This window comes from Hippocampus comes, unplaced genomic scaffold (genome assembly GCF_001891065.2).
Source record: "Hippocampus comes isolate QL1 unplaced genomic scaffold, H_comes_QL1_v1.1 scaffold39, whole genome shotgun sequence".
Classification (NCBI taxonomy): Eukaryota; Metazoa; Chordata; class Actinopteri; order Syngnathiformes; family Syngnathidae; genus Hippocampus; species Hippocampus comes.
Genome location: NW_017842054.1, coordinates 857,017 through 869,258, shown reverse-complemented (window position 1 = coordinate 869,258; position 12,242 = coordinate 857,017). Strand labels below are relative to the sequence as shown.

At 47.7% G+C, this 12,242-nt stretch overlaps 1 protein-coding gene across 2 annotated transcripts in view; it reads left to right on the top strand.

The window, feature by feature from the left end:
- Positions 1–12,242, top strand: part of srbd1 (S1 RNA binding domain 1) — a 32,230-nt gene that overhangs the window by 16,335 nt on the left and 3,653 nt on the right. The window contains exons 14-18 of one of the 2 annotated variants that reach the window (XM_019860415.1): positions 1,813–1,904; positions 4,704–4,786; positions 9,843–9,949; positions 10,349–10,513; positions 10,852–10,986. In XM_019860415.1, the coding sequence (XP_019715974.1) occupies positions 1,813–1,904; positions 4,704–4,786; positions 9,843–9,949; positions 10,349–10,513; positions 10,852–10,986 (582 nt within the window). Of the gene's footprint in view, positions 1–1,812; positions 1,905–4,703; positions 4,787–9,842; positions 9,950–10,348; positions 10,514–10,842; positions 10,987–12,242 lie in introns of both variants that reach the window. The other variant, XM_019860414.1, reaches the window with a different exon arrangement.

Here is a 12,242-nt window from a genome sequence, read left to right as displayed (position 1 = left end):
TCCTCCTCCCGGGCAGGGCGGATCCCCTCGCCGTCACGGCGGCCGGTGATGCCGCCGACGATGAGGGCTCAGAGCTGGATCTGAGACTGTGCCATGAGCCGGCGGCCTCCCCGCCGGCCTCGATTCACTTAGACGTGATCGGGACGTCACTGCGCGGGTGCTTTGCCCTGCCTTCTCACCCTTTGCGCCTTGTTGACGCTGAAATGGGTCGGTGATGCAGGAGTTTCAACTACTTTTGAAATGCATTTTGCTGGCTCGGTTTGACCCACAACATAACGGGAGGGCTGAGGCAAACCCGGACAACAATGCCGTACGATCAGGGATGTTTTTCCAACTGCTGATATTTTTATCAAATTGAAAAAATAGCGATCCCAACATAATACTTTTTATATTTATGGTTCAAAACCAATGGAAAAAAAAAAGAGAGAGAGAGAGATGTTGACAAGAATGCTCAGAGTGAACACATAGAGCATTATTCCATGAAACAGCCTATCAGAGAAACGTGCAAATCTATATGTATGCAACTAAACATTAATGATCGGCTCTGACTTGGCCCTTTTGAAGGTCATGTGCCACTGCTCGTTAGCGGTGTCACCATGGCGATATGTCAGCTGTCAGCGCAATGGCTGGCGATCTGACAAAAAGAACAGGGGGGCCGGGCAAGGGCTGCTGGTGACCATGAATAGGAGAGGATGAGCTGCTTTTTAAATTGCAGGCCTCCGGGAGGGAATGGTAGTAGTGCGAGCGAGCGAGTGAAAGAAGGCCACACTTGAAATTGTGCAACACTGAGAGGAGGCTCTGACCTCATCATCATATTAGAAGGCCCCCAGGGCACACCCCCCTTCTTCTTCTTTCGCCTTTTCCATCCTAACGACTGACCGACATGACAGCTGGAGTCGTGCTTCCTATGCTTTATTGTGTTGGTGTGCTGATGGATGACCGGAGCCCAAATGTGTCCCTTGCGCTGAAAAACAATCAGACTAAAGTCTCTCAATTATTATCACAAAGGAATTGTCACCGGGTTATGTACAGATACGTCCTGAAACCTTCAGTTGGTGTTTTTGTTTCCTCCCCTCTATTCCGTACAAGTAGAGAGTTCTATGAGCACACATCCATCATATACTCGTGAATCAACAGATTGAAAAGAAATAATAATTACAATTTTACACTTCTTATTTGCTTCGATATCATGTAGGTTTTCTAGTGAGTTATGTTTAAGTACTCTTTTTTTTTTTTTAACTTAGACTAAAATAATACATCGATACTGACAGTTTGTCAAATGTGATTAGTCTTAAGATGGACTGATATTTTGCATACACCGTACTCAAGGACATTGACTTACTTTTTGTATTGGTATTTGTAAAACGACATTTTTTTTTTTGACAATCGTTTGCAAATGAATCCCCTCGCCGCCAAATGTTGCCTTGGCTGCAGTACAACCTAATGTCCTCTAGATGCCAGTAGTGTCACATAAGCACAGAGGTCGGGCAGGGCCAGTGATTTATTTTATTTTTTCTTTAAGCCTTGACTCAGCATGCATTGCTCAGAAATGTGTGGTGAGTGAGTCAACATAGGGCTCAGTTAGAAGCCATAAGGTGTGACAAATGTTTGTCCTGTAAATGATGAATTCGGTCTCATGAAGTCCACAACTTATTGCGAAGAACAAATGTATGCAAATGTCATGAAAGTTTGTCCTTGTAAAGTTACTAATGTATCGTCATGAAGTCTTTTATGTGAAATGTCGCAAATGTTTTGTTTTTTTAATCAATCGTGATGCAATCCTCCTCACCCCTTCCTCTTCTCCCGCACCAGTATCACCAACGAGGCCGGCGCATCCATTTACAGCGTGAGCCCCGAGGCAGTCAAAGAGATGCCCGATTTGGACCCAAACCTTCGAAGCGCAGGTAATCATGACCCTCCAGCCGCCATGCCGGATGACGTTGCTTCATGGCATTTTGATGGTATTTCCACTCGAGCGGGACTATTGCCACTTTTACGGGTGAATATCTGGCTTTGCTATTAGATGGGCTTATGTCTCCGCGGCGTTCCTCCACATATTCCATCACTGAACGCCCAGCGGCAACACTGAAACACGGTTGCCGAGAACAAATGTTTCCAGCAGACTTCCTCTATAAAAAGCCTTAAATCAAGCGTGACTGAATTATTCCTCGCCCGTTTCCTGTGATCAGCAGCACTTTTTGTTTTCTTTTGCGGCCATTCCCAGCATTTTGGACGTTCTGCCGGTGTCACTTTGGTATTCTTTGAAGTGGCCACAAAGGGGTGATGCGCGTGCAGCGTCCATCGCTCCCAGCCGTCATTGTGCGATCAAGAATGCCTGTGGCAGTATAAGACGATATTTTAACTCGTCGGCAAGAGGGCTGTTTTTATGTTCAGTCTCTCCTCCTTAAGCAGGTTAGACACAAAGTGATTCTTTGTATCCTAATCGAACAACCTGATTGTGTGTGTGTGTGTGTGTGTGTGTGTGTGTGTGTGTGTGTGTGTGTGTGTGTGTGTGTGTGTGTGAAAGAGAGAGAGAGACCCCACACATGGAAAAAAAAAATCAGTCAGATGTGCTTGCGTTTTTTATAGTGTTTGGGGCCCTTGTGATGACCAGCACAGCACACAAGACGCAACCAATTTTGCCAGCGAAGCTCGCAAAGCCCACCCCACTATTGGAAATCTAGTGCAGTATCAAGACTGACCTATGAGAGGCAGCATGGTGCCACAAGGCATCCAAACAACCAGAAAATACAGAGAAAGAGTAGGAGGAGAAGCTGGAAGATGATATTGCGCATGGTTTGCCTTTGTCATTTTTATTGCAGCGAATGAGGCATCTTATCCAAGCGCTCGACACAACCAGTCGCTCCTCCAGTTGTGTCTCAACAGCGCCAGCTTCAATGAACCTCCGAATTGGCTCTTGCTCTGTTTCATGTCAAAATCTTGGAGTCGGTGGCTCAGCCCAACTCAGCGTTGACCACACATGTAGGGGTTTGCCACGCAACAATCTCGGTAGTGCGGCTGACATTTTCTGCCTTTGCCAACTTGAAAATGAGAAGGGAGAGAATATGTACACCAAAAAATGGGCTGTGGTTCCACTGCACTCACTTTGTATATAGAACAGGTTTAACATTTACAATTGTTACCTTGAGCCGCATCGGGGAGGAAAAATCACTCTTAAGACGACGCACGCCACAGGATAATCCTTGAGGGACATCTGATGAGCGGGCCTTTACGGACATGAGCAGAAGTGGGGGTAATGCTCAATTTTGCCCTGATTGGAACTATGGTTGGAGCTTGTTTCATATTTACGATTATTAACCTCTCCCCGTTCCGAGTGAAATGGGGGGTGGGGGGGGATTACTCCTACCAACCCACTTGATGACACGGTATAAGTGCTCCGGATAATCTTGAGGCAGATCTGATAGTCGGGCCTTTGCTGACTGAGCATTCAAGGGGGAAACATTTTAAAATGGCAAAAGTAAATCCCTCTCTGGTGTTTCACCTGCATGGTTGCATGGTGACAGATAAAGCTAACCAACCCGCCATTGCCTTTGTATTAGCCGGCAAAACAATCTCCCTTTTTTTTCTCGGACCTCTACGCACGTGGTCGTCTCTTACTTCTTTTTTTTTTTTTTTTTTTTTAGTTTTTTTCCTCCTCCCTCGTGCTTTGAGTAACAGTAAACTGTAGTGCTCAAAAAGGTTTAATAAGCGGCGTGGAGTTAAGATGGACGGTGCAGAGCAAAGAGGACAGGAGGGTTTGCCGGGTGCACCGAGCAAGGGCAGGTTTGAAACTCCATCCCTGTCTAAATATTTTCTCAGGCTGCAGCCTCCCACCGCAGCGACAGAGTCGAGAAAGAGGGAGAGGTGAGCCCTTGATTCCAGACATATTCCCTCCCTTCCTCCTTGCGCTCTAGAGCCCGTCTCTTTTTTTTTTTTTTCTTCCCCTTGTCCTCTGCCAAGGACATCCAAGTCTGATGTCCCATACCCAACACTCATCAATGGCGGCTAAACTTTGAACGATTTTTTGATTCTAGTTTTACAGAAGATGCATGAAAGCCTTGTGCACAAAACAGCCCCCTATGGGTGCAACCGTGCTAGTCCAGGACTTGTCCTGCGTGTTTAAAATCCCACAGAATAAAATTGCTTCATTCATTTGAAAGGAATTTAGAAAAGGTCGGTTGTGTGAGGTTGTGTTTTCGCATTCCATTCATGCGCTTGTTGTGTCTGGCGCTCTGAGCTCATGCGTTCCGGTGCGTACATGCGCATGTTCGTTCAATTTGTTATTTATTTATTTGTGATTGTTTTCATTTGTAATCCTTTGCCAGCATAGTCATGGAAAAATACATTTTCCCGTTCAACCGACGCCTTCGGGCACACACTACTACTAATTGTGTGCACGCGCCGGTCTAAATTAGTCATTCTCAAGGTGTGTGCGTGCATGTCTCCACAACATCTTTCAGGAATCTAAATGACAGATGCGGGGGCTCTAATTTAAAGCCATCTTTAATTATTATTGGGCTGTCGCAATGACAATTGGCTTTGGCCTCCCCCTCAGGCCTCAGCCGTAATAGGAACATTTGCATTTTCGGTACTTATAAATCACGCTGCGGTGACTATTCAATAACCTGATTGAGATAGTTCGCGGCCTTGCGGTGAGGCGTCATCGGCTTCCCGCCTGACCACTGCTCTGTGTGTGTCGACAGTGTCCATCGGAAGACGCGTCCAGGATCCGTTGGCCGAGCTTGTGAAGATCGATCCAAAACACATAGGCATTGGAACATACCAGGTAAGAGGCTTCATGCCGAGTCCTCGTCTTTCAGGGGAAACACAAATAGTAATAATGGGCCTTGCGCAGCGGGGAGGAGATAGAAGAAGAGGCACTCGAGGTTGTAGATCAAGTCAGTGGAGGCCTGTGTCAACACATGACGCTAGCGGTGAGCGCTAACTCAATTAATGGCCCGGAGTGACGCGTGTTTTTGCTTGCGCGCTGGCTACGTGTCGCCCGCATGTGCGTGCACAAGCTTTTCACTGTGCGTGCGGCACTGTGTGACCGCATGAGAACTTGGTGTTTTGAAACGCAAAAAGGTTGCACTCGACATCGCGTTTGGAGAAAGGCATTTTCATTTTACGATCACCGATATATGAGGAATGTCACTTGGATTCAGTAAGAACCGATGCAGGGTGGCGACCGTCCAGACCATGAGTGTTGTCATATTTTTGTTGTCATTAATACGCCCTTTAGCATCTCACAGGGTAGACGAAGACCAGTATGGAGAGGATGTGACACGGACGGCAAAGAAAATGACTGTTTTAATGAGGCTCGTCTATTTTATTTTTTGTCTCTCTTTTTTTTTCAACATATTTTTGCCCTAATGTTGTATTTTTTGTATATTATAATATAGCTGTGTTAAAGAGGTGGTTTACATGAGTTTTTCATCTAAAACCAGAGGTGAAAATTGCAACCACCGGGCCAATGTTGCACCCGTGATGCTGGAGATAATGAGATTCGTCGCCTGCCTTAAATTGTCTCCCAAAATATATAGAAAATCATCAAAATACACTTTTGAGGCACTAAACATACACATGTACATTGCGCAAAGATACTTATTTGTTCTCCAATCAATCCTTTTTTTTCTGAGAAATTTTACAAATGTCCTTTAAATGTATTCCCACCACTTTTTCGCCATTGGGTTAAAAAAGAAAAAAGACAAATCACGATACCTTAGTCTTTAATTTTCCATACTGCCAAATTGATATCACAAACCATGACAGCCATCTATCCAAAATTGAGCTGCACTGTGTTTGTTGACCCTCACAGCTCATATGCTGCAGGTGGCAACTCTATATGCTTCTGTCCCGCACCGTAAAATCAGAATGTGAATACCTATACTCCAACTAAGTCGGACAACTACAGTCGGAGTTCGACCAAAACAAAGCTGTTTCGTTTTTAGTCATTCCCCCTGTTGATCAAAGGGAAGGCCCGTATTGAAATGGGGGTTAGGGGGGTCTCAAGAAAAGTCAGCAGGTGGTGAAAGAAGAATGACAGCAACACTGACGACTCGGTGCAGAATGAAATTGGAAAGAAGGGCGGAGGTCATATTGTGTAAGTGCCTGTGTGTGTTGGCTTTGTCGGGTCACAGGCCCTGCGTCTCTCATCACATGACTCTCCAGGGTGCCGCTGGGGTTGCTCACCTCCCATCCTCAGATCATGTGACTGGGTCAACAAATGATAATATAACCGGGTAAATAAACCCCGGGCGCTGACAGATACGAGACGGGGCATCCCTCCGACCTGCGAGCTCTCCCGAATTTCTGTTAGTGTGTGTGTGTATGTACGTGCGTGCGTGTGCACATGCGTGTGTTATGAAAGCGCCGCGCAAGTTTCTATTAGCACTATTTGTTCATCCTCTTGCATGTGTGATTCATGACATTGTGAGATTTCTCAAATGTTATTGCCCATGAGTAACCCCCCCAAAAAAAAAAAAGTTTAACTCTAGCCAGCTGGCACAACGGGGTCGCTGTTAAGCTCCCCCGCCACTCAGGCCGATGAGTGACAGCTCTGAGAGAATGAAGGAAATGAGCTGAGGGCTAAGAGAGTGGAGGATCATTTGAATCAGATTGAATTTGAATTGGATTTGGTTTGGTCTCCCACAGGAGAAACTTTTCTTGGAGGACGAGGCCCACCCCGTGCTGCTACATGCAGTGTCGACAAAATACAGTGCAGACTAACCCAACACTCACCCAAAATCCACACCCCACATCGTCCTGATGATTAAATTGTAACTCGGAGATTCCCAAACCGAGTGGTTCTCCTCCCAAAGAGCAGGACCGACTCAATGGTCGTTCTGTAGAAGATCGTCATCAGGTTTCTGCTCGCTCCAAATATTCTCAGACGCCGCAAGATTGGCGTGAACTCTTGTTGTGGGAACGCCACTTTCACTGCGGCAAGGGCTGGATACCTTTTCAAACGAGCTCATGCATAGTTGAAAAAAAAAAAAACAAACAAACAAAAAACAGCACATGAATGCAGCCTTTTTAATGCAGTTAATTAAAGCATAAAGCCTTTTATGCTTTATCACTGTATTTCAAGTTCTGCCAGTCTAGCGTCAACAGCGCTTGATTTGTCCCCTGCAACGCTGACCGTTGTCGAGGCGTGTGAGTGTTTGCGGCCAGTCTGGCTGCAGCCGTTTTCCAGTGGCCCGAGTTCATCCGTCATGAATGCTGACTGTTTTGCTCTCCTGTCATCATTGTCTGTCATCGCCTCCGATCTCTGCATTTCATTTCTTTGCTTTTTGCTTTGTCTTCCTCGCTCCGATATATATTTACATCTTGTGCTTTTAGATGATGTTTTTATCTCATCTTTCACTGGGAGAGCTTCATTTGTTGCGCGAGACTGTGCATTCTCACCCGTGGCCCATCTGATGCGGTCACTGTGGCATGCACGCTTTGAAGGTGCAGACAGGAGGTCTGTCCGGCTGCCTTCGGCTGGTTTGGAGCCAATCCAAACAAGGTTTCTCTCTGCGCTTTGGAGGTTAAGTACCGCAAAACCGGGGCATTCATCTATTGAAGGGGTGCCCAACCTTTTTTGATCGACTCGCTACTGCACGTGTACGCAAGAAAACCGCTGCCTCCCTTAGGAGAGACCTGACGCGGAGGCATGGGACGCACTTTTGCAGCATGTTAAGTGCAGAGAATTGTACAAAAAGAGGCTTCGAGCTGTGTATTGCCACTCCCAGTTGAAGTTTGTCAAATTCATCCTAAAACAAAGAGAATGACACATTTGCATTTCAAACAGCTGCATACATTTGCTCTCGAGTCCGCTAGCTCAATGCTGACGCATCACGGGAAACCCCCATACACGGGCCGGCGGATAGCATCTGTCATGCCAGGTTATAATCCTGTAAGCAGGAGATATTTGAACACACAAGGCAGTGCGATAAGCAAAGTCACAGGCATAGCTTCTTTGATATGCTTTGCGCAGAGCAGCTGATATGACTGCTTTCCTGTGGAGCGGAGTCTGACTCCATGTACCGTACCGTGTTTCCCCCAGGTGGCCCCGCCCCCCCAAAAAAAGGTCAAAAAATGGTTTTGTTTCTTTCCAATCTGTTGTAATTGTAATGTTACTGTCATGTCAAAGCCGACCGCGAGAGTAGCCGTGAATGGAAGCGGATGATTTCTTCAGCTGCATTCTTTTGAACTGATTTTCCACCTTGTCAGTCGTGTAAGGTGGTGCCGTTGTATGGGACGGGTTTGCCCATGCTTCTGCCCCCCTCCAAAAGGACACAGCAGCCGGCAGGGTTCAGTCGAGTCAGAAATTGGGCCGGTTTCTCCCCGTGTCGTGGGAAGTTCGCTCACCCACTCAAAGGTTCCGTTCCACAAGGTGTGAGAGAGCCCCGACTGCAGGCGGAGGCCCATCGCCCACTCAAACGCCTTCACCTTTTCTCGTGTGAAAACATTCTTCCCCGGTGTAACATGACAGGTGATTTCCTCCTCGACACTCGGAACTCGCCCTCCTTGTGTATCCGCTCGCTGGCACCGAGTCGTAAATCATTCCTGTTCGCCTTCATGGGAAACGGCAACATCGTGGCGTGTCGTGGCGTGACGTCCCGCTCGTTTTTTTTCGATTGCCTCGTGCCGCGGGGTCCCGGCGCTCTTCTCAGCTCAGAATCGGATGCATTCTCCTTCCGTTGTTACCAAGAATCGGCATTTGGAGCCGTTTCCCTGATCAATAATTGGGAGGGAGCACCTCATTATTTCTCTGAACATGATTTGGTCGAGCAAAATGTTTGAACAGAAAGGCAGTGGAACCTGAAGCTCAAACCTAAGCCGACTCAACTCGGAATAAATCAGCCTTTTGGTTCTCTTTGGGGGAAGGAAAAAAAAAGAAATGGAAATATCAAATTCATTTCGATTGTGGTGACAAATTTGTCAGGCCCGACTTGTCGTTTAAGTTTGTGTTGATTTTCCTTAACGCAGCTCGTTTCTATGATCACATCTTCCATTTAGCAACCGGCCCACAGTGCTTTTACAAGGTTGAGGTTCAAAGAAGCTGAACACTTTCAACCGCGATGTGACAGGCGAGGGCGGCCTTGTAAGCGTCCGTGCCTTAAACTCTCGGGCCGACATTTGCTCCTGTCAATAGTCGCTTCAGTCTGTGGACTGCACTTTGGAACAACTCTGAACTCGTCCCGACACTGGTGCCAATCAATCCAAAAGGCATACTCTTTGTCGAAAAAATAAAACCGACCGACCGACTGAGCGAAATGATTTTATTCATTTGTTTCTTTGTTTATAGATCGTGTTACGGGTCAACGAGGCTCAATGGCGTCCACGGTCGCAAACGGTAGTTGACTTGTCAGTTGCCGACGTATCGGTGTCCTCCACCTTGGAGTTGGGCCCCGGCGCTCGGCGGTGGTCAGACTCGATACGCTCGCGGGCCCCTGCCCTGCCTCGCTATCTCCCTTCAGAGGGAAAACATTCCAAGCCTTTTTGGAGGCCATTCCCAAGTTGTTGTTGGGCCGCTGGATGAGACGTGTGCGTCGCCAAGTTAAACAGCGACTGTCTTTGCGCCCTCGGTGTGTTCTTTCCGTCTGTCAATCACATCTCTTTCCTTTCGTTGTCAGTCAAATGTCGCTCGTCGCTTCAGGATTTGTTTTGGCTCGCCTGACGATAATCTCTTTTACTGGATGAAATGTAATAATCCACCCGGGGGACTTCTTTCTTGCCTACACAGTCTCAGATGCGTATCAGAAATGGTTTACGAAAGAATTTTTTTTTTTTAACTTTCTTTTACTCTCAGTCCACCTGCTAACATTTCATTGGTTTTGTCTGTGTGTTTTCAGCATGACGTTTCATCCGCAGCTCTGAAGGCGGCGCTCGATGGCGTGGTGCAGGAGTGTGTGAGCTTCGTCGGGGTTGACATCAACATCTGCTCCGAGATTCTGATGAGGTAGATGGACCAAAAAAAACCAAAAAAAAAAAAAAAAAAAACAGTCATACAAATCCGCATCGAAAAGCTCCAGTGTCGCATATTGGCACGTACGGTTCACTGTCGAAGCGAAGAGCGCCAAAACGAGCTGGCAGGCATCATGTTATCTATTTACCCGGCCGCGCAACCACCGAGTCGCGCTCCGTATGCCTACAAACTCCCGCAGACGTGTTGATGACTGAGGTATTATGTGGAGTGTTGACACGGTGGAGCGTTTAAGAGCGGGTGAGTCACAGCGCTCCAAATCGCCTCTCTTTATTGCTCGGACAAATCTCCTCCGAGTTGGCCCGTGTGCTGCTTTTGTGTTACCTCATTCGGAGCGGACTGAACCGCCGGTTTCTTTCTGCTCTTGTCTTGTAGGCACGTCGCAGGCTTAAACACGGGGAGGGCTCGCAGTATTGCCGAGTGGAGAGAGCAGAACGGTCCCTTCCTCAATAGGGAGCAGCTCAAGCTGGTCAAAGGCATGGGACCAAAGAGCTACCAGCAGTGCGCCGGCTTCATCAGAATCAACCAAACTGCCCACAGGTACGAGTTGACAGAACAGAGCCATCTGTGTGGAGGCGGGTGGGAAGCGTTTTCACTCTTGGGGGGCAGCACACCATGCATTGCACTGTGTGTATGTGATGCATGGACACATCAGCAAACACAAGTTAAAATAATAATACGTAGCAAAGAGGATGAACAGACCAAGCTCAGCTAAAGTCATTTTTTTTCCCGACAATTCTGGCTGGATTCTTCCTTGTACGAGCCCCTTGGCCCATTTCTATTCAGAGATTCCTCTGCACAGTAGTGGTAAATGTGTGCTTTCTAATCGAATTTCATGTTTTTTTTTTTTCTTCTTCATGCCACAACAGCGCCAAGAGTGCGCCTCCTCCAGCAGTGCCAGCCAAAGCAGCTGCCAAGAAGGTGAAAGGGAAGTCCAATGCCACCGTAGCGACGCATTTCAACCCTCTGGACCAGACCTGCATCCACCCAGAGTCCTACGATGTGGCACAGAGGTACATCATACACACACACGCACGCACTCACACACACACACGCACGCACGCGTTTGGGCGGCAGTCCTCCCACCGGTTGAAGCATGTTTGGGCTAAGATGGAGTCGATTTGGACGCCTTCTCATATGGTGCTGCTTATTCTAGTTCGGGGATTCTTGATTCGATTTTCGCAGAGGCGCTCTGCAACAAAGGACGTGTGCGCCTTTGTGAGCGTCTGTACTCGTGGGAGAAATGATTGCAAACAGAAACGATGCCCATTTCCAAAGCACAATGACCCAAGCGCCCGTTTCATGTTTGCGCGTGTGAGTGCGGGAGCCCGCTCTGCTCCAGCTGTAGTCACTCGGCTGTGTTTAGTCTACACGCGTTTTGACACTCCAGGCTCCGTTGTGCCTTTTTTTAATGGCCTCGGTGCAAGGTGGCAGCAGAGGGCCTGTCGGCGTCTTGGTGGGAGCCTGCTTGTCGAATTCATACCAGTCCATCGCCTCATTGCACCGTCTATTGTGTGAAGTTGTTTTGAAGTATCAACAGTGGCGGCTGAAATGCTATTTGCCAGAAAATCGACAGTAACAGAGCTACCGACTGTTACGCACTGTCCCTGTCCTGATCACGACCTCCATCTAAAAAAAAAAGCCAGGGAATAAAGATGCCGGTCCTTCCTTCAGAAAAGGCTCCATCCCCTCCGAGGCTCCGCTTAGTCCTCACCACCTCCAATAGCGAACCTAAGGCACCTAAATAACAAACTCGCTGACAATCCGCTGTCTTGTTATTCTGCCAGGGCTCTGTTTTGTGCACAAGTCTCGCGCAAAGCGCTTTCCAACTCTGCGCATGGGTGACGATTCCTTTCCTTTTTTTTGTTTTCTACATGAGCGTGCGCCGTTGTGGGAGGGAAAGAAACTCAGCCGAGTCCCAGCCAATCGAAGTCTCTCCCCTCATTCCCTTCAAATTCAGTGTCGAGAGAGCCGTGCGGTCTTCATGGCATGTATATGCAGGACATTTCATAGGAACTGCGAGATCTCCGCATGCGGATGATGTAAAGTTGGCCGCTCTGGATGTGGGCGATTGAAGGCCGCCTTTGTGTGTCCGTGTGTGTGTGTGTGTGTGTGTGTGTGTGTGTGTGTGTGTGTGTCCCCCTCTGGGAGGATATACAGGGGGAGGTACTGTATATGCACTTACACACACACACACACACACACACACACACACACACACACACACACACACACACACACACACACACACACACACACACACACGCAC